The sequence below is a fragment of the Microcaecilia unicolor genome, chromosome 13, assembly GCF_901765095.1.
Source record: "Microcaecilia unicolor chromosome 13, aMicUni1.1, whole genome shotgun sequence".
Taxonomy (NCBI): Eukaryota; Metazoa; Chordata; class Amphibia; order Gymnophiona; family Siphonopidae; genus Microcaecilia; species Microcaecilia unicolor.
Window position 1 is genome coordinate 38,601,404 of NC_044043.1, and position 20,634 is coordinate 38,622,037.

General features: G+C 40.3%; 1 protein-coding gene across 2 annotated transcripts in view; it reads left to right on the top strand.

Moving 5' to 3' along the window:
• Positions 1–20,634, top strand: part of ANKFY1 (ankyrin repeat and FYVE domain containing 1) — a 138,792-nt gene that overhangs the window by 8,872 nt on the left and 109,286 nt on the right. Inside the window, exons 1-3 of one of the 2 annotated variants that reach the window (XM_030222267.1) lie at positions 8,916–8,992; positions 11,014–11,105; positions 16,272–16,390. Coding sequence is in view for 1 of the 2 variants with exons in the window: in XM_030222266.1 (XP_030078126.1) it covers positions 8,800–8,992; positions 16,272–16,390 (312 nt within the window). In the remaining variant the exon portion in view is untranslated. Of the gene's footprint in view, positions 1–8,799; positions 8,993–11,013; positions 11,106–16,271; positions 16,391–20,634 lie in introns of those variants that run through there. The other variant, XM_030222266.1, reaches the window with a different exon arrangement.

Below are 20,634 nucleotides of genomic sequence, written 5' to 3' on the forward strand. Positions count from 1 at the left end.
TTGTGTGCTGTAGCAAAAAAAAATATATATTGTGAAAGCTACAAAAATATAGTAGATTAATTTAGAAGTCTTAGCCTGCTGTTTGGTCATAAATACAGTTTAATAGCTTACCAGCCACGAAACATTAAATAAAGCCTAATTAACTAGACTACTATGATTCACAAGAGAACAAAAATGTGATGCCTGGGGGGTTTGGAACTACCCTCCACATAGTCTGGACTTTTCTGAAATGGTGTGAAAATTGTTAGGCTTGTCTAGTTAGGTAGAAAAAATGGAGATGCAGATTGTTAATGAAACTGTGTGGGGAAAATTGGTCAAAGGATGAAGTGTTTTTAGTTGTGGGTAATTTCTAAGGGACCCTTTTACAAAGGCGTGGTAGGGCTACCGCATGCTAAATCGGCCGTACTGCCAGGGTGGCGCAGGAGCCCGGCAGTAGATCCAAAGTTGGTACGCGCAGTTTCCCACAGTAGAAAATAGAAAATTATTTTCTGCCGGTGAGTTCCTGGTGTTAATCAGCAGCGTGGCCACGTTGCTGTTTGCTGCCCGATTAAATAGACCTTACTGCGTATTAAATAGGTAGAGGTAAGGGCTCAGGCAGTAAATAGCCATGTGCTGATTTTAATATTAGCGCACAGCCATTTACTACCCCATTTTAAAAAAGGCATTTTTCCCGTCACAGTAAAAAGTGGCCCAGTGTGCAGCAATTTCATGTGCAGGTCACTTTTCAGCATGACTTAGTAAAAGGGCCTCTTGGATTCTAAGTTAAAATTCTATCAATGAGTTTTGTTTTTTTTAATCAATGATCTTTAAGTTAAATCCCAGTCTGTTGTAATATTTCAACAAAGTAATTTCCCAGTTACAATAAATAATAATCAAATCTTTTCAAAACCATTCAGTAAACTTTTCTTGTAAGGTCATTTGTATCTACTACCTACTACTCATCATTTCTATAGCGCTACTAGATGTACATAGCGCTGTACACCTGAACATGAAGAGACAGTCCCTGCTCGAGAGAGCTTACAATCTAATTAGGACAGACAAACAGGACAAACAAGAGATAAGGGAATATTAAGGTGAGGATGATAAAATAATGGTTCTGAACAAGTGAATAAGGGTTAGGAGTTAAAAGCAGCATCAAAAAGGTGGGCTTTTAGCTTAGATTTGAAGACAGCCAGAGATGGAGCTTGACTTACCAGCTCAGGAAGTCTATTCCAGGCATATGGTGCAGCAAGATAAAAGGAACGGAGTCTGGAGTTAGCGGTGGAGGAGAAGGGTGCAGATATGAGAGATTTACCCAGTGAACGGAGTATCATCCTTTATATGATGCTTTATCATTATCATGTTACCCAAAATCCTTCCATAATACTAAATGTATATTCTATTATGTATTTCCAATATTCATGATGTATTGTAAGCCACATTGAGCCTGCAAAGAGGTGGGAAAATGTGGGATACAAATGCAATAAATAAAAATAAATGTAGGGAGAGATGACCTAACCTTTATACCTATTCAGGAAATCTAGACTGCCCCTATTTACATAAGTACATAAGTAATGCCATACTGGGAAAAGACCAAGGGTCCATCGAGCCCAGCATCCTGTCCACGACAGCGGCCAATCCAGGCCAAGGGCACCTGGCAAGCTTCCCAAACGTACAAACATACATGTTATTCCTGGAATTTTGGATTTTTCCAAGTCCGTTTAGTAGCGGTTTATGGACTAGTCCTTTAGGAAACCGTCCAACCCCTTTTTAAACTCTTTTAAGCTAACCGCCTTCACCACTTTCTCCGGCAACGAATTCCAGAGTTTAATTACACGTTGGGTGAAGAAAAATTTTCTCTGATTTGTTTTAAATTTACTACACTGTAGTTTCATCGCATGCCCCCTAGTCCTAGTATTTTTGGAAAGCGTGAACAGAAGCTTCACATCCACCTGTTCCACTCCACTCATTATTTTATATATCTCTATCATGTCTCCCCTCAGCCGTCTCTTCTCCAAGCTGTATAGCCCTAGCCTCCTTAGTCTTTCTTCATAGGGAAGTCGTCCCATCCCCGCTATCATTTTAGTCGCCCTTCGCTGCACCTTTTCCAATTCTACTATATCTTTCTTGAGATGCGGCGACCAGAATTGAACACAATACTCAAGGTACGGTCGCACCATGGAGCGATACAACGGCATTATAACATCCTCACACCTGTTTTCCATACCTTTCCTAATAATACCCAACATTCTATTCGCTTTCTTAGCCGCAGCAGCACACTGAGCAGAAGGTTTCAGTGTGTTATCGACGACGACACCCAGATCCCTTTCTTGGTCCGTAACTCCTAACGTGGAACCTTGCATGACGTAGCTATAATTCGGGTTCTTTTTTCCCACATGCATCACCTTGCACTTGCTCACATTAAACATCATCTGCCATTTAGCCGCCCAGTCTCGTAAGGTCCTCTTGTAATTTTTCACAATCCTGTCGTGATTTAACGACTTTGAATAACTTTGTGTCATCAGCAAATTTAATTACCTCGCTAGTTACTCCCATCTCTAAATCATTTATAAATATATTAAAAAGCAGCGGTCCTAGCACAGACCCCTGAGGAACCCCACTAACTACCCTTCTCCATTGTGAATACTGCCCATTTAACCCCACTCTCTGTTTCCTATCCTTCAACCAGTTTTTAATCCACAATAGGACATTTCCTCCTATCCCATGACCCTCCAATTTCCTCTGTAGCCTTTCATGAGGTACCTTGTCAAACGCCTTTTGAAAATCCAGATACACAATATCAACCGACTCCCTTGTCCACATGTTTGTTCACTCCTTCAAAGAATTGAAGTAAATTGGTCAGGCAAGATTTCCAATTTACTTCAATTCTTTGAAGGAGTGAACAAACATGTGGACAAAGGGGAGTCGGTTGATATTGTGTATTTTGTGTATTGTGTATTTGACTGACTGTACACTTGTCCTTTAGATTGTAAGCTCCTTGAGCAGGGACTGTCCTTCTATGTTAGACTGTACAGCGCTGCGTAATCCTAGTAGCGCTTTAGAAATGTTAAGTAGTAGTAGTAGGAGAGGTACTGAGGAGCTGCAGAGTGAATGCACTTATAGGTCAATAAGAGGAGTTTGAACTGTATGCGGAAACGGATAGAAAGCCAGTGAAGTGACTTGAGCAGAGGGCTAATATGAGCATAACGACACTTCATTATTTAATAGTGACCTTAAATGGTCACTTTTGTTTTCTAAGCACATTAAGACAAATGTTTTAAAATTGTTTTGAAAAGATGTGATTATTTCTTGTTGTTCCTGGGCACATACTTTATTGAGATTCTAAGTTAAGGTATCAGTGATCTAGGGTCAAGATGTCAGAATTTAGCCTGTCGCATGTGTTTGCATATTCATTGTAAATGTTTGAGCACTTAATAGTAACATACTGGTCAATATTTTGCCCACAGTGGTCAGCATTTTTTTTTCAGCTCTGACTACCGCAGGCTAAATTAGACCTGCATATCCAATGCTTGGCAATGTCTGGGCACTGGTATTGAATATCTGGCATGTCCTGACCAGGGGCGTGGCCAGACCTCACGGTGGGAGGGGGCAAGAGCCCGAGGTTGGCACATTTTGAGTGCCGCTCCTCCTCACTGCCTCGTTGCTCCCCCCACAAAACCAAATACCTTTGCTGGCGGGGGTCCCCAACCTCCGCCAGCCGAAGCCTTCTTCAGCGCTGGCCTCCGGCACAGCCGCATTCGCTGCCCTGCTCTTCTTTCTTCTTGCTCCTGCTGTGCACACTAACGCTTCTTTACATGAAACTGAGTTCGCTGCCTTGCTCTTCTTTCTTCTTGCTCCTCCTGTGCACACTGATGCTCCTTTACGTGAAACTGAGCCAGTTTCACATAAAGGAACATCAGCGTGCACAGGAGAAGCAAGAAGCAAGAAGAAAGAAGAGCAGGGCAGCGAACGTGGCTGCGCCAGAGACTGGCGCTGAAGAAGGCTTCAGCTGGCGGGGGTTGGGGACCCCTGCCAGCCAAACCAGGGGCCCAGACAAAATTTACGGGGACCCAGGCCCCCGTGGCCCCCCGTAGCTACGCCACTGGTCCTGACCGCCAGCATTTAGGCAAGTCCTGGCCAGTATTGAGCCAGGACTTGCATAAGACACTTCTGTGAGTCCTGGCTTAATATTGGCTGTAACCTGTACAAGGGACTGTCAGGTTCATGTTCCTTAACTTCCATTCCAAACGCTCACATGTTTGCTTTCCCTTGGACTTACTTGTAGATGATCCCTGGTGCCTAGTGAGACAGGGCTAGAGCAGTCCTTTTTTTCCTCCTGCCCCATTGGTTCCAGGTCTCAAAATGGCAGCCCTGACCCCTAGCAGTATCCTAGCAGTGCTACCACTAGGGTTCAGCACTTCCATATAAGGGCAGTCAGCTCACAGAGCTAAGTAACAGAAGATAGGACAGCCTGTTGATCGGTCCTGTCTGGCCATTTAGCTGTGTAGGCACCAGCACTGAAAATTGCTCGTGCCCGCATAAGTGCCATCTCCTTCCCTGCTTTTCCCCAGAACCGTCCCTCCACTGCTTGGATTTATATTGTGTGGTTAGAAACTGTTCAGTGGTACTGTCAGGTTGAATGTCGCTGAATATTGGCAGCTGGCCCACTTAAACCACACTGACTAGCGACCCTATAGTAAGTGATGGCAGAATAAAAACCCACCTAATCGTGGATGGGTTTAAAAAGTGACTTAACGAATGCTGTTTCTCAATGTATTATACAGTTTTTAATCCAGTTCTTTAGTGAGAGTGGAGGGGAGGCATGCTAATAGGAATTTTATATTGTAGTATTAGATGGGTGTAGGACAGTTATTCTGTCCCCTCTGATAAGGTTATCTACTAGCTGCCAGCCACAGAGTGGCGAAGGTTTTTTTGGCATATGTTATAGAACACTCTTGGAAATCAGCTTTTTCAATAGCAGGACCTAAAATTTGGAAGAGATTGCCAGGTTACTTGACTGTAACAGCAGGGTTCAATTTGTTGAACTGTTGAAGACTCGCTTATATGAAAATTTATGGAATTGATATTATTTGCTGATCATCTTGAATACTGTATTATTTTGTGTAACTATGTACTGGTTTTATTTTGATTGTGTATGTTGATTTTGTTATCTGCCTAGTAATTTTTAAATCAATAAATACATTTTTCATTATCTAGGCCAGTCTTTTTGTCTTCCACCGTTGTGCTCCCTCATCCATTATTTTACATAGATGAGTCTGCAGGTTCCCTACTTAGTTTTGTCCAGTGCTGCACCTTTTCCCATGCTTGTAATAATTGGAAACATGTACTGTACATATTCTTCTTTTTTTAAAGGCTCTGAAGCAGTCTTCCTTTATGCATTGAGAGCAGACTGGCTATTTAGTATTTCATAAAAAATTTAAGGTCCTCTTCTTTCAGGAGGCTTGTATGGTTTGCAGATAGGAGGGGTGTTTGATCTATTTTAGATGTGGTGTTGAGATTTTATTAATGTTTGATTTACTGTGTGTTTATAATTTTATTTGTATATTTTTTTGTGTAAATGCTGAGAGTAGGAATGATCAGATTAACTGATAGTTTGCATAAATTAATACAATCTATATAGTCAACAACATCCAGCCTCATGGATCTCCTTTGTAGTCTGTCAAACAGACTTGGGCTTTTTTTTTTTTTACTAGGAGTTCTACTTAGTTTACTGAAGTTGCAGCCCACCAGACAGGCTTTTTTTTTTTTGCTTAGCTTGATTGTAACTAATGTGATGTAAATAGCTACTCTTACTAGGAACCTCCCAGATCCTTTGTGTAGTATGAGAGACAGACAGACCCATTTCTGTTGGTTCTTCTAGTTAATTTTGGAACTTGCAGCTTACCAGATAGACACAATTATCAGTTGATCTGCTTTCATAGCCTTTCAAGACAGTCTGGTCATATACATAACTGTTCTTCCCAACCTACTACCATTGTTTTCTGCTCTCTTTACTTTTAGGACTTGAATTATAGTAGGACAGTTATGTAAAGGTTCAAAAATGCGCCTATTTTATCAACACCTATAGATGATCTCATACTGGGATATAAAAAAAAATAATTAAAATCATCTCCACTGCTATCCTTCATATATTCGAATGTTTAAGCTGATATAAATTAAATTGAAACAGAAATTAAAAAGAGGCTTAAATGTTTATTATCGTACTGCCAAAAAGCAGGACAATGTTGACCGTTTTAATTGTACTTTGGAGCTCTTTGAATCCTGGGCAAAGAGAGACTTTTTTTTTCTGTTACTCACTTTATGCTGTACACTGATCATATGGGTGGATGACTGTAATGGGTGGGGGAAGCGGGTCATGGTTATAACATTTTGGTTAGCTTATTGTATGTTATGTGTTTTGGGGTTCTATATAGAATTTTTTTATTAAAAATAAGATTAAAATAGTGGCTTAGCTGGCATTCATGCCATTCTCAAATGGCTTACTTCCACCATCCATAGCCATTATCCACATGTCTCTTTTATATAACTCTTCTTTTTTTAATATGGTATGTATGTATATATATATATTAGCATAGGGTCTAAGATCTTAATAATGCAGTTCGATATGTCTAACGTATTCAGTGTAGTAGATCAAAGCTGGTAAAAGGATAGTCTTTCTTTTCTGCAGGAAGTGGCTGTGCGGCAAGTAAAGCACTTGGCTGCTGCCATTTCAGGGGGGGGGGAGGGAAGCCCTTACCACTATCCGTTGAGGTGGCGGTAAGGGCTCCTGCGCTAACCTGGTGGTAACTGGGCAGCGCATGGCACTGCCTGATTACCGCTGGGTACACCCCAGGTATGCTGGGGGTGGCAGCTCGGCAGTACTTCCTGTTTAGTGAGCGATAAGCCCATGTTGGGCTTACTGCTACTTTGTAAAAGGGGGGGGGGGGTCTTACAATTTTCCATAGGTTACTACAGAACTTTGTAAGTCTAAGTGCTTTGAAAATGAGCCTCATAGTTATCTTATTGGTCAGTGTTAGTCTTGTTACAGCTTGTAAGCACACTTTTTCACATTATTATGATATTCGTTGAATGCTATTAAGGTTTATGTTTATATATATCCTGTGGGACATTATATGATTGAATACTAGCTATGAGTGGCATATGCAAACCAGTCACCTAATTCCACTTGCTTATCACCTATTCAGTAGCCCACTATGTTTAAACAATCACCACCTGCATCAGGGGCAGATTCACAACTGTTTATGGTTGGAATGGAAAACATATATCCACCTAAAAAGGACATAAAACAAAAATGTGCATAAAGAAAACAAACCAAAATGAGCCATGCTAATATTAATAATGGAAATTAAAATATATAAATATATGCAAATTATAAAATTAAAAAAGGAAAATGCATGCAGCATATAGAAAAATATTTCAGTATATAAAATACAAGGTATGGTGCAGTGTGCATGAAAGAATACCCTAGACTTGTCTTAGCTCACCATTCAAAAAAGGCCATCGACGCATGTTTTAATGTCTGTTGAGTGCCTTTTTGATCGTATTTAATCGCAGAGACCTTGGTTGAGGTCACGCAACCAATCAGAAGATCCTGGCTGGAAAATGCCATTTCAAACTGGCAAAAGCATGTTTACCTAACAAACACTGCTGTTTCAAGTCTGAGATACTACTACTACTACTTACATCAATTTAAGGTAAAAAAACAAACAAAATAAAACTTAATTTAAACTCCAAGTATTTTTTATTAGTATTTAAATATTTTTAATAAAATGCAAAGAACAGTTAATAAAATACAATGTGAAGAGCAAATTGTGACTAGAGTGGTGATATCCATGTTTAGTATGTCAACATCATACATAATTATGGTAAACCATATCAGTATTATTTGAGATCCAAAATATATCTGTATAAGCAGTTATCAAACAGTATATATTCTGTTCAGGGAGGGAAGCGTTTGTCTGTAGATGTGGTTAATACCAGTTCTGGTGGAACTCAGTATTGCAGTCATATAAATATGAAACCAACTTAAGCTTCATTTGATGTTTTCAGCTGAGACTCTTTTGAGTGTTGTATTTAGTTACACTTCGTTCTTATAGTCCTGATGAGTATTTTAGAGGCAGAGGTTTTGTTTCATACATGTTTTTAAATGTTCTGAGTGTCTCAATAGAGGCTGGTACCGTTTGGTCCTTTCAAGGTAAAAATGTACCTTTTTCCTTCATTTGCGTTTTGATTTGTATTGCAGTGCCCTGTTTTTCTAATATGGAGGTCGACACTATATGACCCTATGAATGGTTGAGGTGCTGTGTTTGTTTGGTTTTTTTTTTGTTATTTTATTTATATATGAATTCTGTTTTTTAATAGTAGGCACTGATTGCCGAAACGTGTTTGCAGGTACTGGTCTAGACTTACGAATGTGTTAACATGAATTAACACACATTATTTTACAAAAACACCATTATTTTTACTAGCTAAGCACATTACTTGCATCAACGCACATTGTAAGCTCTCTGGAGACAGGAAAATACCTGTTACACCTGAAAGTAACTTGCCTTCATCTACTAATGAAAATGTATGAGCTAAATATTAAATGCCCAAAACAGGATGACAAATCATAAAAGTACAATACCACAATAATAAATAGTAAAACCCAAACAGTAGAATTGAGGCAATGGCCCATGATAATATAAAGAAAACAAAGCATAAACTGTTAAATCTGGTAATAACACTGCAGTTGAAAAAATGCTGTAGTTTTCTGGAAACATAACTGGATGTGATGATAGTCTTTTGTCACCTTTACAGAGGAGGTAGCCAAGTTGAAGAAGCATCTGGCTCTTCTCCGCCAAGAGTATGTGAAAATGCAGCAGAAGCTGGCCGAGACGGAGAAGAAGTGTACCCTTTTGGCTGCTCAAGCCAATAAAGAGAGCTCCAATGATTCTTTCATCTGCCGGCTTCTTACCATTGTAGCTGAACTCTTCCAACAGGAACAGTATAGGTAATGTGACGTATTGTTCATATTCATCTCTTTTATGTTAGGTGGGTCAGTTTCCCATTCCCATGTGACAGCAAGAAAGCCCTTCAACCAGCACCTCGTGCTTGAGAATTGAAGCTGTTGTTGGAGTTCATAGTGGCAGGCATAATAAATAAAAAATAAACATCCATTAAAGCAGATCTTGACAAATCCCGAGCATCAGTTCAGCATGGCGCCTAGAAACTGCATGCTGCTGCCCAGGTTTAATGCTCTCAAATTTTGTTTTTTATGTAGAGCTTGTTCAAACAGTATGTTTCCTGCTTGGGCACCATGACTCAGTTCTCTGTAAGCTGGAGCCACATGGTGCAGGAAATTTCACGGTTTCAAGTCTCGAACAGTGAGACCAGACCTGTACTTCATGGCTGAAGCTTCATAGAGATCCAGATTGCAGTGGGATAATAGAAGCATGCTGTTTCTTGTGCAAATGTAGCCTGGGTGAAGGCTGGGAGATATGGGAGAGGGAGACAGGGCGAAGGCTGGAGAGTGGGACATGTGCCAGAGAGAGAGGGAGACCGGGTGAAGGAGGGGGGTGAGCAAGAGAAAGAAAAGGAGATTAGGTGAAGGCTGTAGGATATAAGTAAGAGAGGGAAACTGGATGAAGGATGGGAGGGTATGAGCAAACGAGAAAGAGGATGGCTGGGGGAAGCGGTATGAGCAAGAGAAAGTGGTGGGGACCCAGGCGATGGTGATACCATGAAACAGAGGTAATTGCTCTTTGCTTCATTTATCAAGTGTGTGCTGTCACATAGCTGACAGCATGCTTTGGGAGTGGAGACGATTGGCTTCTGCCAGTGATTTGCAGGACCACCTTAAGTAACTGATTTACTAAAGTTTCTTTGCCCACAGACACAAAATAGAAAAGAGCCTTGGTAAGTCAGTTTCGAAAAGAGCTACTGCTGATCTAGGAGGGGATTCCTGCTCCCTCCCCCACCCCACCAATCCCAAAATTCACTGGGGACAGTGTTGGAGGGGTGGGGAAGGAGAAACAAGAGAGGTTTCCACCACTAGCTCTTGTTTTTTGGGCTGGCTCCTAGATTTAATAAAAATAAATTTGTTGAGGCCTGCATTAGGGTCAGAAAATCATTTGACATGAGAATTAAGATTGGCTCAACTTTGGTCTACCTTGGTAGTGTGTGTTTAGGTAATACATATTGATTATTTTAAAATAGTTGTACTCGGAAATCCTGAAACCAGTGTGTTCTTACCCTTATTAATGATGGGTTTTAAAACAGGATGCCACTAGGCTGACTCTTATTTTCTAGTTTCCTTATGCTCAGGAAGTTTCCTTCCTATACTCTGTTTTTTTCTGCTTATACTATTTTGTTATGTTAACTGATAAAATGTTAAAGTATGTTCAATTTTGGTGCATTTATAAGGCTTGATCCTTCACTGAATAATAATTGAGATATTTCTTGCTTTGCTTATGAAGATGTAATTTAGTAATAATCCCCATGTATGAATGAGTAAATGTTTCACACATATATATAAACAGTGAGTGAAGCTGAGTTACAGAGTAAGCTATCATAAGAGAAATGAACTTAGAGAGTAAGTTGAAAATTTACTTCTTAGCTTAAACCAGAGCAGTTTATCCAGCTTGTAAATCAGTATCATGACTCTTGTCAAGGAAATAGTAAGGGGAAGGCACTGAAGTGGGCAGAGGGTAGTGTAATTTATATCAAGGAGCATGCCATATCTCAAGAATGTAGAGCAGGATGACTCAAACTTAGTTCTTGAGGGTTGCAACCTAGTCATTTTTTTCAGGATTTCCTCCATGGATATGCACAAGATCTGTTTGACTGTGTTGCATTTTTTGTATGCAACTATTTCATGCAGTTTCTTAGCATCCTTACCAAATCAGTCCAGAATATTTGGTTGTGCCTGTCAGCTAATAGATGTGGAGACAGAGATTCTAGAATTCTGAACTCTACCCTACCTATAAGGGCACTGTGCAGCTTTAGGTGTTCAGTATTTCTTTTATTCAGCAGATGGGGCGTGCAGAGACTGTACAGCTTCTGAACCGGCTGGACTAAAGCTCCTGATCTGGTCAGCGTTTCAGTTAAGGAAGAGTGCTCATTTAGTAAGCATCACTCTAATTTGAGAGAGAAAGAAAAAGAATGTATTTAAAGGTGTTCTTTGTGGAGTGAAGGGGGGATATCTGAGAGGAGTCAGGTTCGTGCCTCCTCTCCCCCCTCCTGCCACCATTATCACCACCGGCCTACAATATAAACTGGAACTACAGAAGATTTCATAGACTCTGCCATTTAGAAGATTTACCATCTCACGGTATGAGCATGGTGATTTTGGAGTTTGATGATTTATTGATGCCAGTGATAATATCTGGGAATTCCTTTGGGAAACCTGATACAGACTGATACTCTGAGCTTTTGAGGCCTTGTTTATTTAAATTTTGAGATTTTTGTAGCGCCCCCCCCCCCCCTATAGTTTGTACTAGCCATTTTGTTAACAAACTGCACGTTTCATGCTTTTTGAGGACCATTCACAGAAGAGAATGTTTGTGAAGAACTTTGAAAGGCCGAAAGTGGACAAATCAATTGGACAGGATGGAATACATACCAGAGATACTAAGGGAGCTCAGAGAAGTTGCTGATTGTTCTTCTGAAGGGGGTATTTAACAGATCCCTGGAGATGGGAGAGGTTCCACACGGTTAGAGAGAGGCAGATATGGTTCCTCTTCATAAAAGTAACAGCAAAAAGAGGTTAGAAACTAGGTCAGTAGGCCTCACCTTGTGTCATGAAATGCCTAGCCACCCCCCTGGGGTTACCCTGTAGTCACTTAGAGGGTCTATCCTCATCTTAGCTCAGGTCAGCCTGCACCTGCAGCTTGTGCTCTACCCTAGCACCCTCCTCCCACTGACTGGGTCACAACCGCCTCTGGGCGAGTCTCCCGCTCCCAAATTATCCCCAGTGATTTCTAGGTTATTGGTCCCACAGTTCCCAGAAAGCACTCACAGACCCAACACACAAACCACCAGGATTCTTTATCAGACCAGACAGGCAGAACGAACAAACAATTGTGTTTGTTCTCAGAACTTGGAACAGTGGACAAAAATGTGCAATTGGCAAACAACAGGTAACCTAAATATGGATCAATTATAACACTAACTAAACACCTGTATTCTGTATAAACAGTAACTGGGAAGATCAGGACATATGTTCACAGAGCCTTAGCAAAGAGATTTGTCTCCCTCTTCTTCCAGGCCAAGATTGAAGCAACAGTCAGCACTACTGGGCAGTTTCAAATTCCAGGCCAATCAGAACCCAGTCAACAAGTTTTAAACATATACTGCTGTTTACTGCTTGCTTGTGTTATAGGGAACTGAGTGCTCTTTTTCTTTAACATCTTTAAGCATAAATATGCACCATCTGCTGGCCAAATAGGAGAAATACACTTCAGACATAATTAAAACATGGACAAGCACACAGTTTGTTCACACCTTTATAGTAGGAGGGTAATGGAGAGACTCCCGAAGGAACGGATAGTAATTTATTTAAAGTCCAGTAGGTTGCAAGATCCAAGGCAGCATGGTTCTATCAGAGGCAGATTGTGCCAGATGAATCTGATTTCTTTGACTGAGTGGCTAGAGAGATAGGTAAAGAGCATGCACTGGCCGTGGTGTAATTTGATTTCAGCAAAACCTCTGATACAGCTACCCATAGAAGGCTGATAAACTGACCACCCTGGGGAGGAGTCCGAAGGTTGTGAGCTAGGTAAAAGAAAAATAATTGATCATAAGAACATAAGAATAGCCATTCTGGGTCAGATCAATGGTCCGTCTAGCCCAGTATCATGTTTCTAACAGTGGCCAATCCAGATCAGAAGTACCTGGCAGAAACCCGAATAGCAACATTCCATGCTACCAATCTCAGGGCAAGCAGTGGTTTCCCCATATCTGTTTCAATAGCAGACTATGGACTTTTCCTCCAGGGACTTTTCCAAACTTTTTTTAAACCCAGGTAAGCTAACAACTGTTACTATGTCCTCTGGCAAAGAGTTCCAGAGCTTAACTATTTGTTGAGTGAAAAAATATTTCCTCCTATTTGTTTTAAAATTATTTCCATGTAACTTCCTTAGTGACCCCTAGTCTTTCTACTTTTTGAAAGAGTAAAAAATTGATTCACTTCTACTCGTTCTACACCACTTAGGATTTTGTAGACTTCAATCATATCTCCCCTCAGCTGTCTCTTTTCCAAGCTGAAGAGCCCTAACTTCTTTTGCCTTTCCTCGGATGACAGAGGATAATGGTAAATGGTTTCAATTGGAAGAAAACAAATGTGAGTAGTGGAGTGCCTCACAAGTTAGCACAGGGGCTAATTCTGTTAACATCATAAGAACTTAAGAATTGCCGTACTGGGTCACACCAATGGTCCATCTAGCCCAGTGTCCTGTTTCCAACAGTAGCCAATCCAGGTCTCAAGTACCTGGCAGAAACCCAAATAATAGCAACATTCCATGCTACCAATCCCAGTGAATGATATTTATGAAGGGTTAGACAGGAAATTTTGCCTTTTGTGGATGACACAAAGATCCATAACAGTGTTGATACCCTAGAGGGACTAGCAAAACAAAACATGATGTACAAAAACCAGAGGTCTGTTGAAATACTTGGCAGTTTTTAATTCAAATATGTGCAAAATGAGTCATTTGGGGTGCAAAACACCAAAGGAGCTGTATATGATAGAAGAGCAAAAGTTGATGAGCACAGAAAGGAGAAGGAAATCTTGGGGTGATAGTGTCTCAAGATCTCAAGGTAGTAAAACAATACAATAAGATGGTGACTGAAGCCTGAAGGATGCTAGGCTGCATAGAAAGGGCATAATGAGCAGAAAGGAAGAGACAATATTTCTCTTGTACATGACATTGGTGAGGCCTCACTTGGGGTATTGTGTTCAGTTTTGGAGGCTATGAGGAGCATTTTCAAAGCACTTAGACTTACAAAGTTACATTTATAACCTATGGAGCTTTGTAAGTAAGTTCTTTGAAAATAATCCCCTATCAGGCATATTTTCAAAGCACTTAGCCTTCCAAAGTTCCATAGAAACCTATGGAACTTTGGAAGGCTAAGTGCTTTGAAAATATGCCTCTATGTCTCGCAAAGGACATAAAGAACAGAGTTGATACAGAGGAAAGTGACCAAAATGGTAAGAAACCTCTATCGGAAGACACGTGAGAAGAGACTGTGGGGGGGGGGGGGGGGGGGGGGAGGCTCCTAAATATGTATACTCTAGAGGAAGGAAAGAACATAGGGGATGTGATTCGGGTCTTTATATGCGTGAAAGGGATTAGTGAACAAACAAGCCTTTTCCAAATGAGGAGAAGCTCTAGACTTAGAGGGCACGATATGAAACTATAGAGAGGTAGAGTCAAAAGCAACATCAGGAAATATATCTTTTTCACGGGAAGGGTGTAGTGAATGTTTAGAATGCCCTCCCAAAAGAGGTGATGGAAGCAAAACGGTACTGGAATTTGAAAAGTTGTGGAATATACACAGTAGATCATTAAAAAACAAGAAGCACCTCAGCTATGTAATTGTGTACTTCTAAGAAATCATGGGGAAGGTAATCTATACTATACAGCAGGTACAACCTCAACAACACAAGCATGAGGAAAGTAACCTGCACTGTGTAGCATGTACAGCAACAGACTCGATAGTCATTCTGGTCTTTCTGTATTATCATTTACTATATTACTGTGTTACCTGTGGGTCAGTTTTTAATCTGCTCAGTATTTATTGCTTTATAAATGATTTGTTGTTTTGTGTTTTACACAAAAGTGTTATTACATTCTTATAAACATGCATTGTATATTAGTGTAGAAAAGTCCCCCCTGCTTCAGTGGACTGCTTAGTTTGTATGTTTCCTTTTTTCACATTGTGCAAATTTTTTTTTGCCAAGAACTATTAAACAGCATTGGCATCTTTTTGAAAGGCTTTTCCTATTTTTCAAAAGACCCCCCTCGTTTGCTTTTGAGAGAGCCAACAATTTGCAGGATTAGTTGGTGGTGTACAAAATAAGTACCTGAGTATATGTAATCTGCTTTGAATGTAGTTGCAAAAACCTCAGAAAGGCAGTATATCAAGTCCTATTTCCCTTTCCCTTGCTTGTGGATCATGATGAGGGGGTGTGTGCAGCAAGCTACAGTTGTGTTTCTCGTGAGGGGCAAGGCAAAGGGTGGGGCTGGTAGGAATTGCAAGCTGGAGAACATGTACCACGCTGGGAGGGGCAGGGGAGCAGTACAAGCTGGGGGATTGCATTGCGGTAGGGGGAGTAGAGCAAGTTTTGAGGTATGTGCCATGGTGGGACAGAGGATTGGAGATCTTAATGGGTGAGGAGAGAGGTTTGGAGGTAGGAAGAAGACTTAGGACAGAATCATGGCTGGAAGGGTAGGGAGAAAGAGAGAATAGGGAAGCAGGGAAAGGGGTGGAGGATGACCAAGAACTAGGGGTCAGAGAGGGAAAGTTAGAAGTTGTCCACCCAGGAGAAGAGGCAGAGAAAGCCAAATGGTTGAACCTGCCAGGTAAGGGGAAGAGGTTTAAGTTAAGTTGGGGCAAAGAAGAAAGCTGGAGAAGGTTGACCCTGAGGAGAGAAGATACAGGGTAAGGAATCAAATCTTATGATGGTAGAATTCTGCAGAAAATATTACAAATAAAGTATGCAGAATTTTGAAATACTGTATGCAGAATAATTTTTGCACAGAGTTTTAAAAAAAATGTGTACATAATTTCCCAAGAGCATCCTAAGTATCCATTTGCCATAAAAACTAAAGGAGGCAACTCTTAGCATTCTTTCGTGTTCATCTTTATTCTAACATCCTAGAATCTTTTAGTTTGCTTTAATGTTACCATAACCCATTGGCATCTTTAAGAGTTTATACCAGAAGTGCTTAATGTTCTGTGTTATGCGTGTGCTGGGAAAACTGTAACACACTTCAGAAAAGGCAAAGGGTCTGTAACCTGCACCTAGTGGAAGGTACAATCCTGAACAAAGGCATAGAGAGGGGGTAATGTATGTTCTGCATGGTATAACGCTAGTCACCTTACTGTGCAGACTAGATGGACCATACTGGTCTTTATCTGCTGACTGTTACTGTGGAGATATGTATGTTATTGGGCACTGTAAAAATAAGTGTGCACATTGAAGCATACATATGTTTGCATACAAAGTATATTGTGTATAAGTTATAGATTACCATTATATTTATGCACGTGTTTTTACTTTTATTAAGTGATCTGAAGATAAAAATTGGGGACCAACATATCCGTGCTCACAAATTTGTGCTGGCTGCCCGTAGTGATGCTTGGAGTCTGTCCAACCTGGCATCAACTAAAGAACTGGACCTATCAGGTTAGTCCTTGCCTGATGACTCATTATGTTTTGATTGCCTTTGTAGCAGCTGACATACAGGTCTTTTGGGAAAAAGCTATATGTTCAGAAGCTGTGTTTTTTTGCCTGCAGAAATCTTGAGGTTTCTTGTCCATTAATTGTGGCAGTTGTCTCCCTGAAATATACCGAACACCTAATGAACTCATGCCAGCTGCATTTGAGATTCTTCTGAATGACTCCATCCATTTACACACGCTAGAAGGTAGCAATGGCGAAGGACAGAGCAGCATTTTTGTGCTGTTTTCAGAATTATTTTCTGTGATGGTTAATCACATTTTATAGGAAGTAACGGAAGACACAAATTCTGATAACTTTATAATTGCATGGCTGTTACATGGTGTGGAGGAGTATTTTCAAAGCACTTAGACTTACAAAGTTACATAGTCTCAAACTTGTGTATATAACACATGTTTGTAGACATCATGACTATTACTACCATGTATTATTTCTATAGTGGTACTAGATTTATGCAATGCTATAAACATATGCATAAGAGATGGTCCCTGTTCTTCAAATGGTTTATCTGCGTTAAGCTACTTTTCCCCAAAGGCTGCAAAGTGGCGAGTGACATCAGCGTTAAAATACAATACACACATAATAAAGTTTGTTTTTTCTAAAACAGAGAAAATGAAAATCCATGGTCAGAGTAATATACATTGATTAAACCTGGTCTTCTGCAGTGCACCCTTCAAAATGGTGTAGCATAGTGAACCAAGCAGATTAGAGGGAAACAGCAACACAAAGGATCGTGAAGCAATGAACAGTGTATAGGTCCACAGATGGAACTACGAAGTGAAGCCAAATTCAGAAGCAATTTATTGTAAGATCTACTACAAATAATTTCTATAGCACTACTAGACATACGCAGTGATGTACACATTATTTGCAGGTACGTTTTCTGTCCCTAGAGGACTCACAATTTTTTAGTACCCGGAACAATGAAGGGTTAAGTGATTTGCCCAAGGACACAAGGAGCTGCAATGGGAATTGAACCCAGGTTGCCAGGATGAAAGCCTGCTGCATTAACTATTAGGCTATTCCTCCATGGCTCATGTTCCTTTAGCAATACACACAATTGCTCAATGTGGGAGTGCCTATTTCTGCAGGCTGCTACCGTTTGAGAGGATGGTTTTAACATACATCTTCAGTTACTGGCTCCCAAATCTTGAGCTCCATCACCAGTATCACCAGTGGTAGCAGCCCACAGAAATAGGCACCCCCCCACATTGTGCTTATTGCTAAAGGAAGGTACCTTGTGCTGTGACACTCTGACCCCTGACGTAGGCATTTGCCGAAACGCGGGCTGTGTCAGGTCTTACAGTCTCTTTGAATTTTGGCTTCACCTGCTGACTCTGTCCCAGTGCCAACACTTTATTTGCAGAACTGATCTATGCTCATAGTGTTAATATTTGCTTTCAAATTGTGCAACATTGGCACAGTTCAGCAGCTGATTTCAATTAGCTGTGTCATTTCTATGACTGGGTTTTCAGAGTAGAGGCTAAGTCTGTTTGGGAACGCCACCAAATCATGGAAGTACACTTGAAGCTTTATTTCTTAGTCTGATATTTGCAGAAATAATACACCCTGTTGATACAGGGGCCCCTATCTTGGTTTCTAATAAAACCCAAGTCTGTTTGTAGATGAGTCATTGCAAGCAGCAGCTGCATCTGGAGTGGCATGCAAGGTGTAACAGTTTTATGCCTGTCATCTTTCCCTTAAGTGAAGAAATGAGATTAGCCTCCATGTAGCTGAGATGATAGTATTTCTGCCTGCTTTGCCTTGCTCAGACCCAGTCCCTATTGGGAGCCCCTCCCCCATGATATAGGCAGTGGGCTGTTCATATTACCCAAAGAAAAGGTGGAAGAGACAAGGCAGATTGCATAAAATATATGAAGTTCAGAGAATGCATATATAGTCGGGTGTAAATACATTCTGTGTGTAGTTCAAGAGGTATTTGTTTCCATATTCTACATGCAAAATTGGGTGAATGCACAAAGCCTCATGCATGTTAATCTTGTTGATGCCAATGATGGGGAGAATAGAAGGGCCTGTTGGGAGGACTAGAGTTCTTCTGTGGCGGTGTAAGTAGTGAGCAATATTTGGGATAAACACACAGATGTCAATTGATTTAAGCATTTGTATAAAATTTTACCCCGGGAGGCTGGGCATCCAAATGGCAAATGAAATTTTATGTGAGCAAGTACAAAGTGATACATGTAGGGAAGAGAAACAAACTATAGCTACATGATGCAAATTTCAAATTAAAGAGTCATCGCCCAGGAAAAGGATCTAGGTGTCGTCATGTGCAGTGGTGGCAGTGGTGGCTAAGAAACCAAATAGAATGTTAGAAATTATTAGGAAAAGAATGGAGAACAAAACTGAGAATATTATAATGGTTTTGTATTGCTCCATACTGGAACAGCATCTCGAATGTTGTGTACAGTTCTGATCACTGCATCTCAAAAAAAAAAGATATAGGAGAATTAGAAAAGGTACAGAGAAGGGCAACCAGATGCTCAGAGCCTGACACCCCGACAGTATGATGTGTCCTCTTTTGCTGTTACTGTGTGTTTTTCATGTTAGTTAATATGGAGTGGGTGAGGGTGTTTGGGAGCTTGAGCAGGGAATTGTTGAGAACTTAATGGTGGTATATTTCAATTTTTCTTCTGTTAATGTGTAAGTTTTTTGGAAGAAAGTGTATTGATATTTTAGTTTGTAATGTGATCTGTTTCTGTGCTCCACTGAAAATAGTATTGAGTCAATCAGTAGGGGTCACTAATTGCTTTATTGTATGTTATTTTAATTGTTTAGTTTCTTAAATTGTTCCAAACTGCTTTGGGTCTTAGTTTTGGGGAAGAGGTTATTATTGAAATATAAAATTAAATGATATTAATACTGGAAAGCCAATAGTCATGCTCAAACATTTGTGTGCAAAGGTGGCAGAATACAACCCAGCTTTAAACTCCGTATTGTCTCTGTTACCCAAAGGTTTTGTTGGTAGCTGTTGCCTATGAATAAATAAAATAAATGACTGTGTTTTGCCCTGCTGCATCAGGAGGAATAGGAAGCTCTCCACTGGCCTGATCCATGATGGCGCCCTGGATGAAAAAATGCCAGATCCTAGGCTCTGCCCCTTCCAAAAGACATCACAGAAATACATGTCCATAAAAATTAAACAAAATCAGTAGAATGCCTCGCATTCCATTTGGCCACTCAGGCCATGTGGACTTGTGGTTTTGCCTTGTGGTTTTGCAATCTGAAAAATCCATTTTTGTTCATGTCAATAAAATATTTTAGAAATATCTCCCATCCTTCCATTATCTTGTATCTGGTCGATGGCCATATATCGCTATTCTTCAAAGTTACGTTGATGTTCCTGGCAATGTTGCACTAAAGGAACCTCTGTTTTACCAGTAGTAATACAATGTTTATGCTCTATAAGTCTTGTTTTTAGCATACGTTTTGTTTGACCAATGTACTTCAAATTACATGGACACCAAGTCATATAAATGACCGCCTTAGAAGTACATGAGGTAGAACAGGTAAATTAAATCATTTGTTGATATTTTCACTCCAAAATTTTGTAGCTTCAACCGTAACCACACAAATCACACATTTGCCACATTTTTGTGTCCTGCAGTACCAGGATTCTCTATTGTCCAGAATTAGATTGACATAGCATATCAGCAAGATTTGTGCCACAAGAATATGACACCATACAATGAGACTTTTCAAAGATATCATGCACTGAAAGAATGTCCCATCTCCTTTTCATGATTGTATCAACTTTAGGCGATAGCTGTATATTTCAATATACAGGAAATATTGGAATCTTGTCCATGCTTGGCTTGTAATAATAAATTACGATCATTATATAAGGCACGCTTATACACTTGTCTTACAGTTTTCTCCAGGTATCCCCTATTACAAAATTTCTCTTTCAGTTGAACTGGTCTTTCTTTATACACTGCAGTAGAATCACAAATGCATCTGTAGTGAAGAAATTGAGCAAAACCCATGGACCATAATACCTTGTTATCGTTTCACAGTATGCATCCATACCATATGAAGAATAGCCTCCCATAAGAACGGCCATACTGGGTCAGACCAATGGTCTATTAACCCAGAGTATCCTGTTTCCAACAGTGGCCAAGCCAGGTCACAAGTACCTGGCAGAAACCCAAATAGTGGGAACATTCCATGCT